The sequence below is a fragment of the Rhipicephalus sanguineus genome, chromosome 9, assembly GCF_013339695.2.
Source record: "Rhipicephalus sanguineus isolate Rsan-2018 chromosome 9, BIME_Rsan_1.4, whole genome shotgun sequence".
In the NCBI taxonomy this organism is placed as follows: Eukaryota; Metazoa; Arthropoda; class Arachnida; order Ixodida; family Ixodidae; genus Rhipicephalus; species Rhipicephalus sanguineus.
The window spans coordinates 65,982,840-66,009,027 of record NC_051184.2 but is presented as its reverse complement, the minus strand read 5'-3'; the positions used below and the strand labels follow the sequence as shown (position 1 = coordinate 66,009,027).

General features: G+C 46.0%; 1 protein-coding gene across 1 annotated transcript; it reads right to left on the bottom strand.

Moving 5' to 3' along the window:
- Positions 1–289: 289 nt before the first annotated feature.
- On the bottom strand, positions 290–26,036 carry LOC119405275 (DNA-directed RNA polymerases I, II, and III subunit RPABC1). Its single transcript, XM_037672087.2, has 8 exons — positions 25,860–26,036; positions 25,630–25,718; positions 25,485–25,546; positions 24,386–24,525; positions 15,945–16,025; positions 15,125–15,183; positions 4,394–4,472; positions 290–635 (listed from the first exon to the last, which is right to left on the bottom strand). The coding sequence occupies exons 1-8, from the start codon at positions 25,914–25,916 to the stop codon at positions 570–572; spliced, it is 633 nt and encodes a 210-aa protein (XP_037528015.1). The 5' UTR covers positions 25,917–26,036; the 3' UTR covers positions 290–569.
- Positions 26,037–26,188: the final 152 nt, after the last annotated feature.

The following is a 26,188-nucleotide window of genomic DNA, read 5'->3' as shown; positions in this document are numbered from 1 at the left end:
TATTAATAATGACACGAACTTGAGCAATCTTAATACCAGCTCATGTGCTGCGCAATAACGTCAAATAAATGCTGGCTGTAACAGGAACAAAAAGATATTTGAGAAAGTTTGAAATGTGCGTTTTTTTAAGATTCATTTCGAACCCCCCACCGCCTGTGCAGCGTAACTTCTTTCTCACATTATGATGCCGTCGAAATCATTACAACTCCTGCGAAACTTTAACCAATGCCACTGTTTTGCCGGATTGGTATGAAGCTTGCAGAACGGTATTTTGCAGAAATGCAACAAATTGAACTGAATAGCTTTAATGAATGAAAGCACTGATGACAACTTCGAGCTTGACGTAGTTGCGGTCTATGACGTGATGAAAATTAATTAGGCGACCATTTACCACAAAGCGCGACAGTAGGTGGACTTGAAGGATGCCCGCGTTCCCAAGAGAGCCAACCAGCCTTCCCCAGTAGTGGACACTGACGATGATGTGGCAATGGACGTGGTGTTGATGTCTTGCGGATGTCACGTTGATGCCTGACTTTAGACCCTTTTAAAGTAATGAACACTTGGTTACTCTACACCACCAGACGATACGAGATGTACCGTCCAGCAGTCTCACTAGGCCGGATGATCTTGACGACCTGGAATGTAAAGAGGACAAGCGAATGAAAAACTGAGCAAGTGTTTAGAATAACAGACAGCTGAGTTGGTTGGTATGTATCCACATTAAAAGACTGGAAGTCAGTGGTGTGCTGACTTCTCTCTTTTGTCCGTGTTTGCACGCCCAGTCTTTTAACATGAACAAGTGTATGTTATCCAGTAGCTCTGAAGAGACTATGGACACACAATCATATATAGCAGAAAAGTCTTGCGTATTAACATATTCTGCAGTAATATCAGTTAAGCAACGGCAATTAGCAGGAGATAGAGCCTCGTCACCACTGCTCAAGCAATACCATTGCATAGAGAACAATACGAGTGAAGTTTTGTGCCACCAATACCCTCTAGTACATGACAGAAAATTTATAAGGTACAGCACTCAGCAAGTTCTATAGATATAACTAATATCTGTTAACCTGACTCCATGTGCACAGTGCATTTAGGAATGCATTTTTTCCCCGGCAAACCACGTTGCCGAGTGAACCAAAAATGTCATCGTACGAAACAGCGAAAAAATTGGACAAGACATACAGAAAGGCACGGACAAACAAGCGCTGACAATGAACTGAGCTTTTAGTCAATGCTTGTTCTTGTCCATACCTTTCTGTGGGCCTCATCCGATTTTTACGCTCTTTTTAAGATGGATTCAGACCAACTAGCCCGGCTAACCACAGTTCTGGAAGCAGAGATGTGTTGCCACATTTTTCAAGTCCTCTTAATTCTGCCTGCCATATGCATCAGACTGGAGAGATTAGAATCCCTTTGAGCTTGAGCACGTCGATACTGACATCATTTGCTGGTTGTCAAACAGAAAGGTTCAGCGAGGCTTCCTTTGAAGTACACGTTCCAGTGGTAAACTCACTCTGCAGCAATGAAGGCCGTAGCCTTGATATTAGTGATTTAAGAATAAACAAAACATTCTTTCATTAAAATGCTACCCAGATGGCGCACTACAACTTCCAGTGATTAACCATAATTCGCAATGGTGTCTGGTGGTGGGCCCTTTAAGAAGGCTTGACTTAAATGTACTACAGCATGACGTCAACTTAGCAACCATTTAGTCTTCTTGTCTCTATCCCCACCACTGAGAAGTAGCTTTGCTTAGAACTATGAGCATTCTTCGTGTCCCCAAAAAGATAAGCTTGGCAGTTGAATCAAAATTCACCCTGTTCCAGGTATCAAACCCAAGACAACTCCCTCTAGGGGGCAGGCACCACGCTCTTCATTAAAAAATTGTAGGATGCTCAAGCTTGTGGGGTTGCATGCGCAACCCAGTGTCTTCAACGCGGCGCCTCAGCTCATGATATGTTTACGCGCACAGCGGCGACGGGGGTGGCGTTGGGAGGAGGCATTTTGCCACCCCCGCTGCCCTTCGCGCACTGTGCTCATTCTGCAGCTGAGACGCCCCGTTCCCTCCGTCCCCTTTTGGGGGGAGGTTCCTCCTCTCAACCCAAGGAACGCGCGTCGCTTTCTCGGGGGCCTCGGGATCTTCGGTCTTGGGAGGTGTGACTGACCACATTGGACCCAAGCCGTGAGCACCATCGCCGCCATCAACCCCTGCAGTGCTCCGGCCATGGAGTGTGAACTACCGCCCCGGCCCGGAGTGCAAATGCCACGCGAGGTGAGATGAACAGTTATCATTCCCTCGACGTGTGCTTGCTATTTGTTAACGGTTGTTTCCCCCAGTAGTGCGGAACACCCTGCCGCCGAGGTGTTCTGTTAACTTGATGTGCTACCTTATTTGTTGCAACTGGCAGATATGTATCTGAGGTGAATAAACACTTTCAGTTGAAAGACTTGTCTCTGTCCCCACTGGCCTGAAACCCGACACGGTCGCGACTCAACGCGAACCGCGGGATAGGGGGTCATGCTCTGACTGTTAGGGCTGCTACGTAGAACTAGCGAGAGTGACTGACAATCCGTTAGCGCACGGAGCGGTCCAAATGAGGGACAGGTTCGCACGCACTGCTTGTTGTGTTCATGTTTCAAATAAGAACCCCTATAAGCTTTGCCTTGAAGAGCAAAACGCTGTAGCGTTACCGCCGCCGACGGCACCGGATTTTCTGTGACACGGGGTCTTTAATGCCATCCAGTCATAATTCACGCAAACGCAGTTGCCACTGCTATCGGAGGCCTCTAGGAGCTGCAATGATGTCAGCACGAGCCTGAAGGTCAAAGAGCCCTGGAGCGCACACTTACTCAAAATGCCTAGGTTTGCTTCCCATCCTTACCCCAATCTTTTTTTTTTTTCAGCTCCATTACTTTACTTTGTTATCACGAGCTTTCCTGAGAAACTTCAAATCAATTTGAGCCTTCTTTGACCTGTTTCTATTCTCTGCATCCAATCGGCTTATTCGCTCACGGCCAATGACGACAGCGAATTTTCTATGACACATGTTTCTTAATGCTATTGCATTAAGAAGCATGTGTCATAGAAAAGCATTAAGAGGGTCGGTCTATGCCACTGCTACTGTCCACCATTCACCGCCAGTCAATAAACGCCTTTCATAACCGTAAAGCTAGCTTTCCTACGATTAATGTTTGCCCAACTAATGGCAGCTAGTCACTTATGGCAAACAGCGTGTTCAAGTGCAGTTTGCTTGCGCTATGGCACGTAAAACATATAATCAGCTCTCTCGATATAAACACGCATAACAGGCAAGACCCAGCACGTGCAGCTAGGACCTCGTCTCCACTTGAAGCACGACAGGTGCCGCCATTCATAGGGCGAATATGCAGTGCGTGGAAGCGCACTTGCAGATTATGAAAAGGGTCTATTCCACTGATAACGTGGGCACAGACCTCATACATGAAGCAAATTTGCATGTGCGTTTTTGACACTGCATATCAGTACGCCTAAGGCCAAGCTCTCGAGAAGAAAAAAAAAAAGCAAGGAAAGAAAAAGTACAACCCCGTGATCACTCACAAAGCACGAAAACTATTGGCGCCGGAAATGGCAATGCTAAAATATCGTGCCCCAGGTGAATGTCAGAGGGTATCATAAGGCCATGTCAACCAGCAACTCAAATGAGTGAAAAGTTTGAAATGAAAGATTTCACCTAGTACATTCCACGAGTTCGAAGAAATTTTAAACAAAGTCTGTCATCCAGTTTGCCAAAGCAGAATGCCTTAAGACGTATAAAAAGCACAAATTGGCAGGCAACCTTATCGCAAGCATTTCATTTAGCAGCTGTCAAATTTTGCCAACACAAGGAGGTCTAAAAAGGATTGCCAGAGCAGAAATTATGCCTGAAGAGTGAAGCCGTGCCCCTCAAAATACAGAGGCCACGGCCGCCTACCTTTTGAGGGGCATGATAAAATGTGGGCCTTTGGTGACGAAAACGGAGCGCTTTTCCGTCGCGCCCTACGAGAATAATATGGCAAAATTTTTCAGACGGATACCCCGAACGGGTGTCCTCGTGTTGCTCGTTTCCTTAGCAAGACACGAAGTCTTGGCCATAATTATTGGATACCAAGACATCAATGCTCATCTCGATGTGTTACTTTTCTTAGAAACAACAATCTCTTTTTTTCTAATTAACCTAACATTTTCATTGACAGAGCAACACCACTTTACCTCTATGCGGGCATTACCCGAAAAAGAGCAAGTTTCCGAAGACTAATGGGGGGGCAAATGCTGGCTTCACACTTGCCAGTAAGGCGTTGCAAGAGCTTCAACTCCAGCATTGTTTTTAACCTCCTTGCTCAAACCTGAGAAATGTGCGAGGTGCTTTCGTACCTGGCCTCTCTTGAGTCCGAAGTACCGTGCCACGGGGTCTCCCGCCTGGATCCTCATCAGGTGGTTCTCTTTCAACTTGCTGTATTGCAGGGGTCAGTCAAGGAAATACCAGTTACATGCATACTACGCTGGCACCCTGAATGACCCGCAAGACCTGATGCAAGGTGTCAATCCATTGGTGTGTTTGAGATGTATTCTTTCAAATGGCTTGTACACAACAGTGTCTACATGGCATCGTACAATAAGAAAAGGCACCAGAATCCTCTACTCACCCAAGCATCACGGATGACAAGACCAGAATCGCAACACACATTCAACTTCAAGCAGTCAGACGGCAGTAAGGATTACGATAGCTACCAACTCATCTGTACGACAACAGAAAGATGCCGCCATCATTTCAAGAACCGCTTCTTTAAAATCCACACAGCTTCATCCTTGGTCACATTAGTATTCCCTAGTCAGGGGTGAGACGGCTGAAATCGATTTGGGAGCAGTTTTGGGAGCAGCAAAATTTCAATTTAGGAGCAGGAGAACCTTGTTTGGGAGCAGTTAGCGGCATTTATTATGTCGTTTTTGGAGCTTGAAAAAACAAATTTGTAGTAACTTGGAGGAACAAGCACATATTTTAATCGGCTTAGAATACACATAACATTCAAAGAGCCTTTGGAGAAAGCTTTTTTTAACAGATTATTGCCAGGTATGAACTACACTACCTTTTTACAAACCACGCAATTTATATAACCCTGGTAACAACATATGAAATAGATAAAAAAAGTTTTTCCAAGTAGGTTCACTTTACATTTGAAAATAAGAAAAGAAAAAACATCACACTTCTCAAATAATAAAAAAAGTCACAGTTTCACCGCAAGGGCGAAGCAATGAATGCGATAGCAACAAATTGTAGTGTTACACGAAGTAAGGCTGGCAGCTAACTGTTTTGTGTCCGATCTCGCGTAACTATAAAACGATGGTGTAAGAAAATACGGCCGCTGCAGGGAGCCATATTCTCCGCATAGTCACTTCGCTTTGAGAGCGCAGCACATAGAAGCGTATACGAGCCGCCCGCCCCACTGTGATGGGAGCGACTAAAAAGCCACCAAAACATGCCCGCGTTGCCAGACCACTTTTTGGTGCTGTCCCTAGGAAATTCCAAGCGAGATGTACCTAGCCTAGTTGGCCTAGTCCCGTGGCTCTACGTGCGTGCGAGACGTTGATCATGCGATTTAACCATGGAAATGCAGCTGGCTTGATTTAATGGACGCACGGATAAGGTGCATACTTGCTGCTTTCTTTGAGAAGGGCCACTTTTTGACTAAGGGGCACGCAGTTCGCAAGGCGGGGGAATGGGGGAATCAGTTTTGTTTCAGCTCAATGAGACAGTGCATTAGGTTTCATTTTTGTGTTAACCTTGCTGGCGTATCAAGCGCATATTAGTTTACGAAGCTGGTTATTTTTGGACGACGAAGTTTGAGACATGATCGGAACTTGTTTTGTGGTTCCAGAAAAGCCAGCTTTTCCCAAAAGGTGCCTTAGAAAAACGTTTAGCTCCAATATATTCCGTGATATAGACACCGAATAATCAATATTATTGCTTGTTTTAAACGAATGCTTGCGGCGATCGAGCAACCACGTGAACGAGCGTCACGCCGAAGCCGGCCTCCCTACTGGAGCACAGTATGTGTGTACTAGGCGCAGCGATGCAGATTGCTTATTTTCTCATCAGATCAGTGGAGTTCCCGGTGCTTACCGAACACATCGTGGTGATGGATCTAGGCCATCCTCAACCGCTATATGTATGTCGCATATGCACGCATGGCTCCCATCGCATGCGTGCGGTATCAAGCTGATATATGAAACATCATTGTGAATAACTTTTTTTGCCTAGCTGTTCTTTATGAAATATTTTTTTTTTTCATTGCTGTGCTTTTCACATATCCTATCATCAGTGAAAAGGATCGAGTAGCCGGTGCTATACAGAAGCACCAACATCTCCTAAATATCGTATAATAAAAAAAGTATTTGTTTACGCCAGGAAAATCAATGCTCCTCACCACATAATGCTTCGCTGAACCGACCAATGTGTTACGAATGCACACTGTCGGCTAATTATAAGTGTATATACAGTAAAACTCGCATGCATCGGAATCAAAGGACATCGCTAAATAGTTCGATATACTTGTAATTAAAAATGCATAAAATGCCTGCCTGAAGCTTAAATATAGTCGGTACATGTCTTGATATATGCTGAGTATGTGCAGCTCAATGAAACGAAGACAAGAGAAGACACGTAAACGACATAGCCAGTCTATGTCGTTTATGTGTCTTCTCCTATATATATATATATATATATATATATATATATATATATATATATATATATATATCAATAAATAGTCACGCGTCTCGGATACTCTTTCCGGCAACTAATTGCAGCCACAGGTAGCAAGCTTCACAGCGTGGCATTTATAGCTTTCGTCGCATTACACCCCTGTGTAGCGGTAAAACTTACAAAGCAATTCCTTCATTGTGGAGCGCAAAAAAATCTGTGCTGCGCACGCCGCCCATATTTTGACTCGTACCCTGCTTGTTTACGCCATGCTTGCACTGCCCCTTGGATTCAATGCACTATATATTTACATTATATATACGTGCTACAAGATGACAGATTCACTATAGTCAGCTTTATGGCATTGCAGTTGTGTTATGCCAGAAAGCATGTACTGTGCATCGATGATTCGTTGTGCAGCGAAGCCCACCAGCAGGGAAATCGTAACTGCCACATACGTTACCTGATGCTTTGTCTTCTTTAATTACAAAAAAAGGCGCCGACGCAGTCTCCAGTCACGGTACGAGCACCCAAACGTCTAATAAATGTGCAAGTGCATAGCAAAGGTTATTTCAATTCTTCTATCCGCCAGGCAAACGAATTAGCAGCAACCCTCTACATTAGAGAACAGACCAAGCCACTTCTTGGAATAGCTTGGAATAGTGTCATGGAGAAACTTAATTATGTCAACAGAAATTACTACACGATGCCAATGAATCACGTGGCCTGAATTCAGCGTGATCGCATAGTGTCAACTTGCTGCACAATTGCGACGAGGCGCCGCTACGGATGTCTACTTCAAACGCCAGCTGCTACATTTCAGGTCAAATAATAAATGGGCTGATGATGGATTTCTTAGCGCTGCTGGTGGTCTTAAGAATCTGTATAAATTCAAGCGAATACTCGCGAGGTAACATAAAGCAGGGCATACACAGACATTTTAACGCAACGTACGCTCTCGAGTGCCTCAAGTTTCACCTCACTTGACGACCGTCGGGCACATCGGATTCGAAGGGGATCGCGAAATAATTCGATATATCCATTATTACAAATGGAAAATACGCCTGTAAGCTTTAATATTCACACGTCTCGGGCAGTCTCACGAGATGACTGATTCCTTTAAGTTGCTTCGAAGCCGTAAATGTTTTATCAACCACTTTGCGGCAGCGAATCCTTCTCGGCCACGAAGGGCTAGAGCTTCACAGCGTGACGTTTAGTTTTCTTCGCATAACGCCACTGTGCAGCGGTGAAGTTTAGCAAGGCAAATCCCTCATTCTGGAGCGCACTGAGTTATACCAGGCGCTTACATCGGAACACCACTGATACCTTGAAGCGTGAACTTGTTGGCTAGATGGTTCAACCTAACTTAAGGGAGCAGCGCGAAAGACAGGGACAGAAAAGGCACACACACACCCCCACAGCGCAGTATGTGTGGTTGTATGTGTGCCTTTTCTGTCCCTGTCTTTCGCGCTTCATCCAAATTGACAGCAGAGTCAATGTCTCAGCAATCTCAGTCACTTCTAAGCGAACACTCGCGAGGTAACACAACAAAGCATGACACAGATACACAAAATCTTTAAAGGAGACACGCCATCAAGTGCCTCCAACAGTTTCAACTCGGCCTCTCGTTGCTCTCGTCTGCTCTCGCCAACTTGACTAGGGAATTTCTGGGTACACCACGGCGCTAGTTTTGCTCGGCAGCACAAGGTAGCCAACATGAAACATGCTTACACCGCTAACATTGGGCGATGTTTAGGTGGCTTTTTAGTCTCGTGCCGCTGTGATGGCTTTCGAGATAGCGCGCGCGCGCGCGCGCGCCAGTGATCGCGACCGCGCAAAGTTCTAAGTTGCTCCTCGCGCGACGCTCCCCCCCCCCCTCGCGTCTTCGTGTCTTGTAAGGCTTGTTAAAAACGGGCGGGGCGTTTCCTGTCTGCTTCGACGGCAGGCCTTCCAAGCGGGGTGATGTTATCGCATGCAGCCTCCGAGCGACGGCAATGGGCCGGCTCGTTTGCTTCGGCCGCGTACGTCGCCTCTGCTCGCGTGCTTTTACCCGCTGTAGAACATAAAATTCGCGGGGGGATCTTATCAATTTGGACTTCATACCGGAAGGACATGACGGCGACGGCAAGAACCCCTCTAGACTGTCCATATAATTGCTATCGCAATAAAAACTGATTGCACAAGAATTGTATAGTCACATAGCAGTACGTCTTTGAACGGTCAATGAATGACTCCGACTAGCACGCGATTGCGGCGACGCCTTCGCGCGTAACATCAGGAAAGAACAAAAGCGGTATGGCCACCGACGAACGCGCCAGTAATGACCACCCCCATAGGCGTGCGCACGAAGGGGGGGGGGGGAGGCAAAGTCGATACCACCCATACTTTGACTTAATCGGAAGGAGGGGCGCTGCGATTAATATTTGCCCTCCCTGAAGGGCGAAACCTCAGGAAGCTTTCGAATAGCGTACGCGTCGTACGCTAACCGCTTGCGAGCTCCCGTTAAGTGACGGAAATAGCGGGCCGCAAACGCTAACTTAGCGTACGTTATTCGAAAACTGCCTAAAATAAAGCGCCTTCAGCTATCTGCTCGGCTGCGCGGGTGGCGTAGCGTCAAGTGTACCGCACGCTTTTAATAGGTGATAACAAAAGCGCACTAAGCCACCGTTCGCTGCCACCTCGTGAGGGACCACCTTCAAAAATGCGTCGCGAGCGCCGAAAAACCTTACCCCTCGGACACTACGTCGTTACCGCTCGGACACTACACATATTTACAACCGCTCAGAGGCGATTATCACAGCACTATGGAAGCCTCTATTACAAAGGCGCGTAGAAGGACACGCTTGGGCGCGTTAACGTGTTCTGCGAACGTATCCCTGGCGCTGCTTCTAAAGTTACGTTTTCCCACGCTGAAAGTGACGCGGGCTTGAAAATTCTTGATTGTGGGGCCGTTTCGGCGCAGTTCGGCGCAATTTTTGCAATTTTTATGCTTTTGGAGCAGCTTGGCGCAGGAAAACGGAATCGTATCAAAAATGCGCAATATGCGCAGCTGTCTCACCCCTGCCTAGTACAGTGATTCTACCGAGGACTTCTGATTTGCAGCAATTTTCGGAGCAGCAAAATTTGCATTTAGGAGTACTTTGGGGCAGCAAAAATGTCCATCTTGGAGCACTTTGGAGCAGCTAATTTCACATCCCGGAATACTCCGGAGACGCAAGTTGCATTTACATTCAAGCGCCTGAATAGTTATTAGGGGGCTCTTATGAAGAGCTTGAAATAACTGGATTCATTGCAAATCCCATGGAGAAAATTATTCCAGGAGCACTCCCTATTTCACTTGACAATGCAAAAATACGGCGTCACGCAGTTGAGTCTTCTGGAATATCCCCTTCAGCAATCATTTTCGACGCTAGCAAATGAACAGAATACTGGATCAACAAAATTGCACTTCATAAGATAACACACTAAATAAATCTACGTGGTTACCAGCAGAGGTAGTAGACAAACGCAGCGACGTACGACAGTACCTCGATGCTGAAGAGTCACACCGTCCCTAATGGATTTCCCTAAAACCACTCCAAGGCGAAAGCCAGGTTCATTTTTTTTCTCGATCGACTGTATTGCTGGGCGCAACATTGTGTCACTTAGCTAGCATCAAAAAGCCAACCTTCTCCGACGCTGCATTTCCTCTTTCCGAGTGAGGCCTCTCTGTGCTGCAGCAAGAGCATTCTCGCAGTGCTTCCAGACTATCGTACGCCCATGCGTTGGGTTGCCTGGATGATGGAGATCTGCTTCAAGTCAAGCTTCCGCGATAACAGAGTGGAAAAGCTCCTCCATTTTAGAGTGCAGCTCTTAAGCGCCTGTTCCTATGTTTAGCGGCGTCGCTGTCGCCGTCGGTGGCGTAACCGATAGACACGAAAAAATAAAATGAGAGAAAAATACCCAGGATTGAATGGGATTTGAACCCAGGCCCTCTGCGTGGCAGTTGAGCATTCTACCACAGAGCCACAGCTGAAATCACCGTTTTGGACTGCAGGCCATCACTGTATGTTGAGGGCCATGCAAGCTGGCAATGTGAACTGCTTTTTTTTTTTTTCTGACAGATTAAAGGGCCCCTAAACCATCCAGAGGTTGAATTTTAGTAGTGATGTTACAGTTGTGCACTAGTCTACAACGAACACGTGGCAGTGAGAATTTCTCGAAATGATGCCGTAATAGCAGAGTTACACGTTCTTGATGATCGAAATGCGCCCCTTGCTTGTTTCGCTCTTTCCTTCGCTGGCTCGTCTCTCCTCCCGGCCGAGTGTTCCTCCTTGCCGTGTGAGGAGGATAAGCAGTGAGCATGCACTTGCAGGCAGACAAACAGGTTCTTCCTGCTGCTGACATGACCAGACTCTACCGGCAATGTCACAACCAACGCTGGGATTACCGAAAGGCCCGGAGAAGAGCATGGGATTGTTTTTTAGATGCGAAGTATCTTTTGCTCGGGGGTATGTAAGGCGGCGTGGTCATCCGCACGCAGCATTGTGGTCCGCACTCACACTACGCTGCGCGACTCTCCTCCTTCTCTCTCTCCTCTCCTACGCTGCCTCTCTCTAGTGCGCCTGTCGAGCGCATTCCCCGCACGCCCTGTGAGAATTAACGGCCAGGCTAGAGGGAAGACACGACGTGCGTAGCGTTCCTCTTCGCGTTCCACGACGCGAGGTCGGTAGCATGCCCGAGGTTGGTAGCATGCCCAACGAACGCCAACAAAACGCGATCGTGCAAGTGCTCCGGCTTCGCATCACCTCATGGTCCCCTTTAGCGGGAGATGGTGTAATTTATTATTTTGTGGCGCGCCCGTGCCACGTAGCGCTGGCCTGTCTGGCAGTGTTAATTGTGAAGGCACTCTGAACACTATGCATGCTTTCACTTGACATGTTAAGAAAAATGTCCGAGGTGGTTTAAGGGCCCTTTCAGGGATCTTGAACAGATTGCAAGCCCTCAACTTAACAATATCTTAATGTTCTTTTGCTCCTTGTCGTGCTTCAGTGACAGAGCAAGCTGTTAAATGCAACTGCCCAAATGTGGTTTGCATTTCTTGCGTTCACACCTCGATGAGGCATCAACTGCAGGCTTGTATCACTCAGCTGGTGCACGGCAACAGTACAAAGCAGGTGGCCGACACACCATGTTACCGGTAAGCCTGTAGTTGCAGTACACTGGGTAGATAGAGCATATCCTGCAGCTAATCTTCAAAAAATAGAGAGACACTGGAAGCAGCTGCAGTGGGCTTTTGTGAGAAAGACTTCTGCCTTTTTTGACACATCGCTACATATATTATGATAACTAATGCGGAACTGACCAAGCGGACACCACTCTAAAACCTTGCATCTAAACTAGGATGCAGCATCACTGATACCGGGGTTACCACTGTTAAAAAATATGACTTTAATCTTTGTATTGTACCTCTTATCACTGAAACCTTTAAAGGGACTGTCTACCGTCCTTCATCGCTTTTCTGTTTTGTACCGCAATAGAAAGCATACCATCTGAAGTGTCCAACCTTGCAGCGGTTTCTCTGGAAAGTGAGTAGAAATTTTTAAAACAGAATTTTTTTATCCGCGTTCGGTCTTCTTCCATTGGCGTGAAACATGCCCACAACACTGGTTGGTGGACGCGATGACGATTCTAGTGACGGTAAAAATTAAAACCGAAAGCACATGTGATTTCTGTAGCATTACTTTATTTTCGCTGAACACTAATGTAATCAATGCAACAGCCGTTTTCAGCACACTAGCAGTTAAATGAAGCTTTATTATACGATCACAGAACAGTTGTTTTGCTGCAACCGCAGTCTATGCGTTTATTTTAGCACTGCTGCCGCAATACAAACCAAGTTTATTCATCAAAAGGAGACTATAAATGCACGCCTTCACAGTGCAGCACATGTGAAATATCCTAACAATACAGCGGCACAGTACGACCAGCGCGGAGGGCCGCATGAAGCAGACGAAATCAAAGACAGCGCCGCAAGCAGCGCCACCGGCCGCCTTTTTGTATGCGCGAGAAAAGAATAAGCAAAAAATTACTCTCCGACACAGCCAAAAGCTGCCTCAAGTGTGTAAAATACAATTTCAAGTTATGCATGTTTGTTTTTAAGCAAAATGAGTCTAGCTGCGAGGATTTCTTGTCCTACCAGTAGATTGACCACATCGCTGTTGGGTGACGCTAGCAGTCATTCACGATTTTCAAAATCAAATTAAAAATATAACTCATTTTATACGGGACGAAAGCTTGCTCGTTGCTGCTGATGTGATGGACGATCTCATTTTCACCACAATCAGAAAATTTTTTCCAAGCGGTAGACAGTCCCTTTAAATTTGGTCTGAGAGAAAGACTTTTTATGTATAACACAGCTACCCACCACTGCTACATGTATACTCCGTTCCGGACATAGCAGGCAATGCTATGGAGGCTACGCAAGAAATTCGGTTTGCAAACTCTATGACTCTGCGCATATCATGGCTGCGTTCTATCATTTAAAGGGACACTAAAGAGCAAAACGATTTTTCTCGCATTAGTAAAGTAGTCTTCCACGATACCAAAAACACCACGCTTGCTGCGCGAAGACGCTCAATAAGCGAGAAAACGCGCAAAAAGAAAATACAGGTGGCGACGCCACCTCAGAATTCCCGCACCATTTGCCGTGACGTCACATATTTTTGACGGCGCCTGCTTGGGCCTACGCAGTTCCTAATCGGTTAAATCGAAGTACATTGTCCTCTGAGGGGGCCAGAGACTTGACATAACAAGTTTGTGGAAATTTCGTCGAGCCAGTGGCGCCAAATACGTTAAATGCTCTTTGAAGTCTTTTACGTCACGAATTACAAAGTTCGGCGCGAAATTTAAAGATGAAACTTTGAATTTGGTTTTCTCCTCTAATAATAAACCTATGGTGGTGAAATAAACTACACAAGAGTTCTCCGAGCACACTTTATCAATCTAAACCAATTCATTGTTTCTCTTTAGTGTCCCTTTAAGTGCTTGAGCGAGCAGCGCAAAGGCATGCGCATCAGGCGTCGCGACGCTTCAAATGAAGAACAAAGAAACCAAGACAACGAAATGCTTAGAGATATAGAACATATTCACCTTCATATGGCACAATGTTTATCTCTAAGCACACAAAAACTTCTAATTTATTCACATAAAACTGAAAGAAATCAGATTCTGGGTGCAAAACAAGAATGAACAACTTCCTGGTGCAAACACATCTACAGCAAGAAGTCTTTCTAGCCTCCACAGTATTGATTGCTATGCATGGAACGGGGTATAGTTTTAAGGCACATTAACACAACTGAGTCGCAGGGGTCTCGTGGCTAAGCTGATTGCAAATAGTTTCTTCAGTTGAGAAGTGACTGTTTTCGAGTAAGTCGCTTGATGCTCAGCAATTCAGGTTCACAACTGGACTCTCAAGGCTGTTGAACCAATCAGGCATAGGAGAAGGAGCAGGGCACTGAAATATGCCGACGATTACTTTACAATGCGTCCGCTTCATGAACCAATGCGAGTGGCGCGAGTTGCAAGACATTACTGCGTGCCAATGGGCAGATCGTCCTTGCAGGGTGAATATTATTGCACAAACTCCCCTACGCAGATGCATCTAAGACTGGCCTTGATCCACTGGTCAGTAGTGAAATGCTGCCCCGACTGAAACTTTTTGTATCTCATCCTACATGATAAGATTAAAGTGTATTCCAACACCTAAATTTCTTATAACAATTCCAGAGAAAAATGTCATAAGCATCACCTTACACTCGAACATTTTTGTGCTAACACATTTAGTTTTATGTTCTATCCGCAAGCTGTTTGGGGCTGAAATGCTTTCGACAAGACGGTGGTCGCATGGCCCACTCTTGACGAATTTGTTGAACTTGCTGGCCAAACTGTGCTGTTGGCCACGAGCTAGAGACCCTTTCCCTTTTGTGTTTATCACTTCACTACTTTTCTGTACATTGGAAACTTGTGATGTGATGCGGTGGATGTTGTTATCAGTTTTATATCTAATGTGCTTGGTTGTCTTTCTTTTTCACATGCGGTGCTACAAATGTAACTGAGATAAGTCGACTGTATGTGTTATCTCTTTGCCAGGTTCATGTTCATTATTATTTTTTCTAACACCTATTCTAAACATGTGTGAACGCCTTTAACGCAATGCTTAAAGACCCTCCTAACCCACTCCTGTGAAACTCCCTGACGGGATTGAGAGTATCACGAAAAAAAAAAAAAAATAAATAAATATTAGTCATTGCAAATTGATCTCCAGTTGCTCCCCCTGTCAATCACCGGTGTGACTGCGCCCTCTGTGACAAGCACGTGCAATAGAGTGCTCATGCAAATGTAACACGTGGAGAGTAAAAGGATACTATCGTGCAAGCAGCTCAGTCTTCTCTTCTGGGGTGAGGACCACGTGCTCCGGCACGAGCTGCACACGAGAACAGGAAGACGGAAGGCATCAGCAGTGCTTCCAAACTAAGCTTATTAAACATCACACACACCCTGCACACACACCCTATGATGTACAGCTTTAACAATAATCTTGTTATCTCTGTCTTAAGTTTTCCATCACCGTCATCCTTACTGTCAACCGACTGACCACGGCACCCGGCACAATGCCCACGGCACGATGAAGTCTTCTCCAAGTAATGCCGCCTTGCATGAGACGGACCCTCTGTTGCTTGCTAACTTTCTATTTTCAGGCCACCACCTCATTCGCTACCCAAAAAAGAAAAGTTAACGGACAATATATACATAATCAGCACGTTGAGAGTTTCCGCTATCATTAACAGGACAACAGCAGGAATCAAAGGAAGTGAGTTAAACAAATGTGGTGTCATTACACCTTCACACCCGCCGGTTTTCTAACATAAAATCGGCATAGCAGTTAACATAGAGCTGGAATGCACGTCTACTTTTATCTTTATGAATACTATTAACATTACTATTTGGACAAGTGCACGCATGAGCTACAAAATGGGCATATTGCTTTTTTTTGTGCATGTGTGAAGTACAACCAGCCGACGGAGCACAAGTAAAATAGCAAAGGAGTGAATAGGACAAAACAAATGCAGATGATTGACATACACATGTTCATTCTATTGTTCTAAAGGATTGCTGCGGTTCTTGTTTCGATATTTGTGAGGACAACTGCGCTATCACTGTACAGCCAGCCACGGACATGCCCACCTCATGCTCTGTGATGTTGATGAGCAACTCCGATTCCAGAAAGTGCTCCAGAATGTACTTGGGTGCCATGTCTCCCAGGGCCTGCAGAACAAAGAGGAGGTTGAATTTAGTAACACTTGTTGCTGGGCTAGTAGGTAAATGCTAACTGGAACGGACACGATGCACAACCACCACAGAAGCGAGACGGAGCTTAGGTTCGGTTAGGGACGTATTGCTATGCTCAGTTGAGAAGGAGAAATTAGAACCTAATAAAACAATGCAAATTTCACTCACAGAACCATGGTGCGCCTGCCCTTTACAAGTGACAGATGGCAGGGCTAGCTGGTTTCTGCTCGAACTGTCGGTACCTTTTCTCGGCTAATGTAAATATTACGCATATTAAGAGATAAAGGTTCGTCGTTACTACATAGAACATTACGTTAGGCTGAGCAGCGATGTCAGAATCCCTGACGAAATTCACCACGATGTTCAAGTTTCCTAGCTAAAACCAGAGACACAAACGTGTGTCTGTGTGGGCAAGTCAATTATATAAAACCCTCCAGAAGTGCTTGACCTCATGAAAATGACGTAAGCGTTACTGGATAGAGTATACAGTGGAACTTCGATTATACGTCCCCTGGTCCTGCGACGACCCGCGTTTTACGACGAATTGGATTGGTCCTGGCAAAACCACCATAGAAATAATGTATTAAAAACCTCAGTTGTACGACACAATTTTACGCCGGCCCCGCCTCGTACGACGCTTCGCTGGACTGTCCGAGAAAAAAAAAGACCTATGATGACGCGGGCTGGCACGCAAACACACTGTGGCCGGGCGAAAAAAGTAGGGAAACCGAGGAACCGAGTTCGTATTCGCGCTGCCACCACAGGGCCTCTTCTATTTTTCGACACGCGGTCGGCCATAGCTAGCCAGAGCCAACGTTGGCCGGAGCCAGCCGGAGCGCATTCGTTTCGTCGCATTGCACTGCGCACTTCCGTTGTCGCCTTTTTTTTTTCTCTCTCTTCTTTTGGGTGGTTTTGTAGTGACCGTTGTGAGCAGATAACATGGCAGATAATTTCGAGCTCGCTTTCTAGTATGCGATAACTTTCACTAGATTTCGTGTCGTTATACCGGACGTGTTGAACGGCAATTGTTGAGCCAACGTTTGCGACAGCCGCGGGAACCGGAACTCGCCGCTGTCTAGCTACCAGAGGGCTGGGGCGTTTTAGCCGCTCGCGATTGGTCGAAGCATGCAAATCGAATAGGCCTACTGCCGTGCTGCCATTCAGCCATTCCTTCACGTGTTTGCCTCATCGGTTGGTTGTGCTGCGCCGCAGCTGCTGTGTCCACGTGCAAAATTTTCTATGTTCGGACATTGGTGTGCGAGGAAGCTTTCGAATTCTTGGTTGCGAGTACTGCGTCTCGCAATGTCGCGGAACCGAAAACCGCTGACGCTCGGAGAAAAGCTTCGCATAATCGAGGAGGCGGAGAAGCGGAACGGAGCAACAAAGGCCAGCATTGCCCGCAACCTGAACATTCCCGAGTCGTCGCTGAAAACGATCCTCGCGAAAAAGGACAGCATCCTACTAAATGCAGCAAAGTTCGGCCTGAACAGGAAGGCCGCGAAAGATGGCAAATATGCTGCCATGGAGAAGGCCCTCGTTGAGTGGTTGCGTCAGGCCCGCAGTTCAGGAATCGCCGTGGATGGCGCAATTTTGAAGGAGAAGGCTGAGACAGTTGCATTGCGCTGCGGCATTGATGACTTTAAAGCCTCCAATGGCTGGTTGGATCGCTTTAAAAAACGCAGTGGAGTTGTGTACAGCCGCTGCTGTGGAGAGAGCGCGTCAGTCAGCTCCGACACTGTAGAAAAGTGGACTAATAATAATAATAATAATAATATCTGGGGTTTAACATCCCAAAACCACGATATGATTATGAGAGACGCCGTAGTGGAGGGCTCCGGAAATTTTGACCACCTGGGGTTCTTTAACGTGCACCTAAATCTAAGTACACAGGCCTCAAACATTTTCGCCTCCATCGAAAATGCAGCCGCCGCGGCCGGGATTCGATCCCGCGACCTTCGGGTCAGCAGCCGAGTGCCATAACCACTAGACCACCGTGGCGGGGCAGAAAAGTGGACTGCATTGCTGCCGGAATTGATACGGGAATACAAGCCGTCCGACGTGTTCAACGCGGACGAAACTGGATTATTTTATAATATGCAGCCAGAACAGACATTGGCATTCAAAGGAGAGAGCTGTCACGGGGGTAAGCGAAGCAAAGAGCGTCTTACCGTATTGCTTTGCGCTAATGAAGACGGCTCTGAAAAGCTTCCTGCCCTCGTGATCGGCAAGTTTGAGAAGCCACGATGCTTCAAGAATTTGAAAAGGCTGCCGTGCCAGTACACGTTCAACCGGAAAGCCTGGATGACGGCTGCTATATCTTCTACATATCTCCAGCAGCTGGACTCCAAAATGGGGGCTAAGAACAGAAAGATTCTTCTTCTGCTTGACAGTGCGCCATGCCATCCATCAGATATGTCACATTTGAGAAATGTGAATGTTGTATTTCTGCCCTCCAATTGCACTAGCCAGCTGCAGCCACTTGACGCTGGCGTCATCAAGTGCATGAAACAGAAATATCGGAAGTTTCTGGTGCAGCGTCGCCTGGCGGGCATGGAACGCAAGCAGTTGGATAAGAAGCTTTCTGTGCTTGATGCAATGCACTACATTGCTAGTGCATGGGACGCAGTCACGCCAGAAACCATCGCCAACCCCTTCAGGCACTGCGGCTTTAATAGAAGTGGTGCTTGTTCTACCAGTGAAGCTGCAGTGCCTGTTGTCGACGAACCAGAGTTCGGCAGCCTGGAGCTGCCTGGATCTTTCGCGGACTATGTTGGTGCCGACGACGACGTTGCAGTGTGCAGTGAAGTGTCGCTGGATGACATTATCGAAACTGTGCGTCCCGACACTGCGGGAACTTCCGACGAGGAAGAGATGGACGACGCTGCAGAGGCTAGCGCGTCCGTTCCGACTTACACGGACGTGTTGTGCTACGTCGACCACATTCGGCGGTTTGCTTGCGCACGCGACGAGATCAGCAACTTGCTGCCAGATGTTGCAGCTATCGAAAGAAAGCTGATGCGTCGTGGCTGGGCAAACTCTCAGAAGAAAATCGCAGATTTTTTTAAAAGGTGAGAAATAAGGTCGATTCCACGAAAGATCGAAAAAGGGTGTATATTTGATGTTTCCGATTTTCCTGATAATTTTGTATGTTGTGCACATATGACTGCACAGCCCGAAATCGCAGTTCGTTTTCAAGTAAAAATTTTTTTCAACACAGCAAAATTCGAAAAGTGTCACCGGTTGACGACGACCATTTTACGAAGAATGCGTTTTCGTAACTTCGGAACCATGCTGGCAGCTACTCAAGCTATTTATTACAAATATCTTTCTTTTTGGCGGAAGTAGAAGTAAAGAGGAAATAGCTCTTATCATTTCATGGTATTCTGAGTAAATTATCTATTTTTAAAAATTCACGAAAAACGCTGCGTTTTTGAAAATCAGTCAAATTTGGGACACTATGGCTACTTCTGTGAACATCTTAGCTTGTTCATATTTGCAGTATGAATAGGCCTTTATGTTAATAATGAACCTCTGCATTTGTATTTCTCTAATAATTTTCAAAGTAGTAAATTTTCATGCTCGAAACACCAAAAAGAGAAAAGTGCTCCTCCATTCAAAAATCTATAATAAAAAAAACCCAATCTCAATTTTGTTCAAAGTCCCCCAAAATGTTCTCAAAGGACTGCAGAATGATATTATGAAAAAACACGTTGCATCATTTTTGTTAGAACAAAAGCAGAAAATGTCAAACATTGTGTTTCCAGAGCGTGGTGGCCACTGCGTAAAGGACATCTCTAGTAACAAGAAAATACAGTAACACGTCTTTTTTCTTCTCTGAGCTTCGCTAAACAACAGTAATGATCTATTGTTGGCAAGTGGGAACTGTTTTGTGAAGAAAAAAAAAGATCGTTCCAATTAAATGCATTTGCGACACCAGTTATATTCCTCGTCAACGGGCAGCACGGACATTTTCATTCCTCTGGATAATTTTTTTTTAGTAAATGCGCTTATATAAAAGTAACGAAGCTAAACGCGAAATACGTCTAGCTGAGTCGATCATGCATTGTAAGAATGTGAGAAATCGCAAATGGCGGCAGTGGTGAACGGCGAGTACTGCAGTGCAACCTAAGCACAGCAGCCACACATTGTTTGCCAGGCTTTGTCGCTATGCACGAGAAAAAGCTGGGGTGTCGATTGCGTTGGTTACACGATACATTTTTCACCGCTCGTCGCTCTCCCGCCCGGTCTCTGGATCCGCACCGTGCGGATCGAGTGGCCCGCGCTACACGCCTTCGTGTAAACGGAGTAGCATGCGTTAGGCGGACAGGTGCAAAGGGCGGCGCGATGGACGCCCGCCTGAGCAGACGACGATAGACGCCCGCCTGACTGTGTCAGTCAGCCAAACACCACCTGAGATAGAAGTTAAGCATTCAAATTGTGCTTCACTTTGATGAGATCACTATCCTACGCTCTGAAGGTGGCTATGGGTAGGCGTTATAGCCATGGCCGAGATTTTGTACGGACTGCCTCATGGTGCACAAAAATTTTCGTTACGTAGAAGATATCGGATCGAGACTCTTTTGCGGAGGGTCATGAAGCAGGATGCGCGCTCAATTCAAGAGGGAAACCAGATCTGCCAGCACTCCTTCAAGAGAAAGAAGGATGTGCAAAACAAAGCAGATGCAATGCAAACAAAACGTGTTTTGTCCGTGGCTAGAACTGCTGCCACCAATCTTCACGTAATCGATTCTTTTTAAACTCTGCATTGATCACATAAGGTTTGACAACGTACACATTTGGGCCAACAAAAACCACACCTCTTGGCGACCGCTCTCCAGAAATTCATTTCCATTCATTAAGAGACCTTGGCTTTTATACCAATCTCTCAATTCTGGCACAGCACATCATCATAAGAGACACATGGAGGGAATGCGTTCTTTAGCACTCAAGATATGAATTATACTCAACTGAAATAGATGAAAGAAAAGGAGGCTACAACTGAAAGTGCATACTGTGGACTGAGGGATGTCTAACACTGGCGTGAAGTCGCAAAGCACGCGAATGCATTTAATTGGAACGGTCTTTTTCTTTACAAAACAGTTCCCAATTTCCGACCATAGATCGTTACTGTTGTTTAGCGAAGCTCAGAAAAGAAAAAAGACGTGTTACTGTATTTTCTTGTTACTAGAGATGTCCTTTGCGCAGTAGCCACCACGCTCTGGAAACACAATGTTTGACATTTTCTGCTTTTGTTGTAATAAGAATGATGCAACATGTTTTTTCATAATATCATTCTGCAATCCTTTGAGAACATTTTGGGGGACTTTGAACAAAATTGAGATTGGGTTTTTTTTATTATAGATTTTCGAATGGAGGAGCACTTTTCTCTTTTTGGTGTTTCGAGCATGAAAATTTAGTACTTTGAAAATTATTAGAGAAATACAAATGCAGAGGTTCATTATTCACATAAAGGCCTATTCATACTGCAAATATGAACAAGCTAAGATGTTCACAGAAGTAGCCATAGCGTCCCAAATTTGACTGATTTTCAAAAACGTAGCCTTTTTCGTGAATTTTTAAAAATACATAATTTACTCAGAATTCCATGAAATGATAAGAGCTATTTCCTCTTTGCTTCTACTTCCGCCAAAAAGAAAGATATTTGTAATAAATAGCTTGAGTAGCTGCCAGCATGGTTCCGAAGTTACGAAAACGCACTCTTCGTAAAATGGTCGTCGTCAACCGGCGACACTTGTCGAATTTTCCTGTGTTGAAAAAAATTTTTATTTGAAAACGAACTGCGATTTCGTGCTGTGCAGTCATATGTGCACAACATACAAAATTATCAGGAAAATCGGAAACATCAAATATACACCCTTTTTCGATCTTTCGTGGAATCGACCATAAAGGTTCGTTCACACCTCCGATAAAATGCGTGGTTGTCATTTTTTCAATTAATTTAATCTACGTTCCTCGGAGCAGCGTAGGTTTGTGCCGCGGACTTTCTTAGGCATTATGTGCCCGCTGTTGTGGGGCAACAATGACCGTCACTGCCTATATTCTCGGTTTCTCGATTATACGACGCCCGGATTATACGACGATATACAGCTTAATCGCGAGCAGAGAGATGCGATCAGAACCAGCCCTCTCCCAAGGAACATGCATCCAGTACATAAAGTAAACAGGAGAAAGGAGAGGGCCCTCCTTAAAGAAATCGAGAACGTGGGAACACAGGCGGCGATTGTTGACGCAGCCAGGGTCAGAGGTAGAAAAGTATGCACGGCAGTAGTTGTAGACAACAAAGGAGAGGTGCGGGACGCGATAACCGTACTCAGTAAGGAATCGTTTGTCGCAGAACAGGCTGCGATAGCCCTGGCGATCAGGAGTAACAAATGGACCCATGTATACAGTGACTCGAAAACGGCGGTGAAAAGCTTTGAGAAAGGCCTAGTAGCCAAATGCGTAACAAAGATTTTAGGAGAAGACACAGAAACAGCCATCAGATGGTTTCCTGCTCGCATGGTGACGTATCACGAAATTACGCAGTATTATCGATTGGCCAGACTTCAGTATCCCCCAGGGAACGAATCACTAACCAAACGACAGGAGCTTCTATGGAGGCAACTCCAGACGGGCTCGTTTCCGATGCCAATTCTCTACTCATATATTTCCCCTACTATATTTACACCTGAGTGCAAGCTGTGCCGGTCCCCCCGGGCCGACCTTTTTCACATGCTTTGGGGCTGTCCTAGTAAACCTGTGCATCGTGGCCCACAGGGCTTGCAAATTACCACTACGCAGCAGTGGGAGGCCACACTGCTTAGCTCTGACCCTGCCGTGCAGGTCTGGATCACGGGGCGGGCAGAGGCAGCCGCCAAGGAGCAGGGGCTCCTGGCCGACTAGCCGTCGTCGCCTCCCACAATCGAGGAAACCATTGGTTTTCATTAAAAAGGTTTTGTTCTCTCTCTCTCTCAACGACTGGGCACGAGGACTGACATGCCGTGCCGGTCAAACTCGAGGTGACGTCCCCGACCATTCGGGGGACACAAAGAATTCACTGCTGTCGTACAACGAAATTACAAAGCACTACTACATGAAGTGTAGGCATTTTCCGCTGCCACACCTAAAATTAAATACACCACAGGCGGTCAGTCTGCAGTTACTGCAGACGGGTACCTACCCGACACCGTACAACGTGAATAAAATTTATCCGGAGCTGGAATGAAGGACAGTGTGAGCTGCATGTAATGGTGTCATGGAAATCAGACACGTGATGGCGGGATGCCCCGCCTCTCTCGCCGATCCCGACCAGGAATGGGAGAAGTGGATACAGCTCATCAAGAGCGACGAACTCGACGATCAATTAACGGCTGTCCAGAAGGCCCACGACACAGCCCGCCTCGGCCTAAAAAACCGAGCTTCGGGACTGTTTTCAATAAAGTTATTCAATCAATCAATCAATCAAATCAATCAATCAATCAATGCATGTGGATATTATGAATGAAGTGGCCCAGTGACTAAAAAAATGCCAAGCCAGCACGGAACATCCAGCACAGTCATAGCGAAAACTGGAGGAGAGGCCTTTTTATACAGTCCGTTGTAAACTCTCTTGGGGCAACTACCACAAGTAAAGTTGCAGGGTACCCACTACGCCATAAATCATCACAATTTTGTAAAGTAGGGAAATACTCACTGTCCAATTATTCATCATTGTGCGGAGAAGTGATGTCGCCATTACACATCTGTATGGCATTATGTGCACTTTGTTGATGGTGTGGCTGATGAAGAAGAATTATGGCTGAGCTCTCTGTAGTGGGTGGGAAGCTTTGATCCACCCACTCGTTAAGCAATTCGCATTGCGTGACGCCTGGTTGTTATTTTACTCTTTTACGACGCTACATTACACCCGTTAACGTGACTTTATGCCCGACATGACGACTAAATAGGGTCATTTAGCGAAGGAATTCAAAGCAGTGGCATGGCTCTGTGGTAGACTACTCGACTGCCACACAGAGGGCCTGGGTTCAAATCCTGCTCGATCATGGATATATTTTTTCTCACTGTGTAGTTGTCCACCACCGGTTACGGACACCAGTGGCGAACAACTATGCCACCAAAATCGGCTGCTGTGGAGATCTCACAACAGCCTTCGCTGCAAAAGACATAGGGTGTGTGTAGTAGATGATTTTCGCATCGAGTGTGTTTTGTATGCTTGCATGTAGTATCGCTGGTATTACACTCTGCAATGTCTTGCAGCTGGAGTTCACACGACGTTATTAAAAAAAAATTGAAATGGTGTATGCTAGCTTCGAATTAGCAAAGTGAGTAGACCGAACCTGCTTCGCTGACGGTGTCATGCCTGCCTGGACGACGATGATGGCCCGTGAAATGTTTTCCTCCTGCATCCGCTGGCAGTACGTCTTGATCGTCTTGATGCCAATCTTTGGCTCGTCAGGGAAGAAAACGAACATCTGATCTGCAAAGGCAAGCCGAAGTGCTGTCAGAAGTAAGCCGGGACAGAAGAACGAAACGTGTCCACTGGCGCAACCAAAGCCACGAAGACATCAGTTTACTCTCATCTGCCTAACACATGCTAGGTCAAATCGGCTTTCATCTACGGGCAAGACAAAAATGAGTCTGAATCTCTTGCTCTTTTTGGATGGCTACATTTCGGCCTGGAGAGTTTGGCATGACAGTACAGCCTGGTACACCGTGCCGACTGATGAAACATAGGAAGTTGATTACGCTAAGGTAATATGATTGGCAAAGGGACAAGCACGTGAAGTTCTATTTTTCATATATATTGTACATACTGCACTACGATGCTTACTCAGCAGTGGTTCATCGATATTGATGGCTTGCACATGACGTCATGGACGCCAAACGTGGCTCCAACATTATGGCTCATATGACGCTGAGGCAGTGTAATCACGCTGCGATTACCCTGCTTCATTGTGATAACGACGTCGCTGGAACGTTATTGGGCCTCTGTGCATGGATAAGGAACCAGCTTGTGATGTACTAATAACACTAACGTGACACCACAAAGTTTGCGGCCCACCACATTGGCGCTCCAACGAGGCTGTTTCAGTGACGTTAGTGCTGGGCCAGTTGGTTCATAAATCCAGCAAAATGTTTAAACAGCGCGAAGAAGACAGGGTCAAACCAGGAACAGGAACAAGCGCGCGTCTGTGTTCCTGTTTTTGTCTTGTCTTTGCGCAGTTTAAACTTTTTGGTGAATTCAAGAAGCACTGACACATATGCGATATGGTTTCACACACACCAGTAAACTCCTTTCATTTCATTATTTTTTAACATCTGGGGTTTCACGTGTCAAAACCATGAGATGGTTATGAGTCGCCGTAGTAGAGATGCGACCATCGCAGCGGGGATCGAACCCGCGACTCTCGCGTCAGAAGATAAACATTTACTCACCAGTGGGATCGTCATTGTGGGCGACGAGCACGATTAAGTCGTTCCTTGCGGGCCTCCGTTCACTGAAATGATAGACAAATTGAGAGGTTGCACTGCACTACAGAGACTTCGACAATGCATGCGAAGTTGACGACTGACAATTCACCTCGGCTTGTCGCCGAACTGCTGCTTGAACTGGTCAAGCGTCTGGTCCAATTCATCTTGCGTCACCAGGTATCCCCTGTCGTGGCACAGCTGAAAAAGACGCGAAACAAAAATGGACGCGAATATAGGTCAGGTTTTACAAGCCGAACATAAAGCTATGGGGGCTGCCATCTTGGCATGGCCCGGAGCCGGCTACGACGTAATGTGCGACGATAAATGAAAGTCGAATACCTGCATAATAGTCTTTCGAATCCTCCACAGCTTGTAGGTCTCGGCCTCGTCATCCATCGTTCACTGTGATTACCTGTTAGCGTCAAACAAGTTCTACTCTTACGCAAACGCACATGCACAAACCCACAAACACGCGAAATGCATGCACGCGATTGTCATAGATAAATAACCACAACAACCTCTAATAACTGGATCTTTCACTTGACAAAATACCTGAAGCAAAGTGTAGTTATGCGACGTCTATCTCAATTAATGTATTTATTTTGCACAACAAGTTAAAATACCCTTTAAAAACCTGTGTGTATTATTTTTTATGTGTTGTACAATTT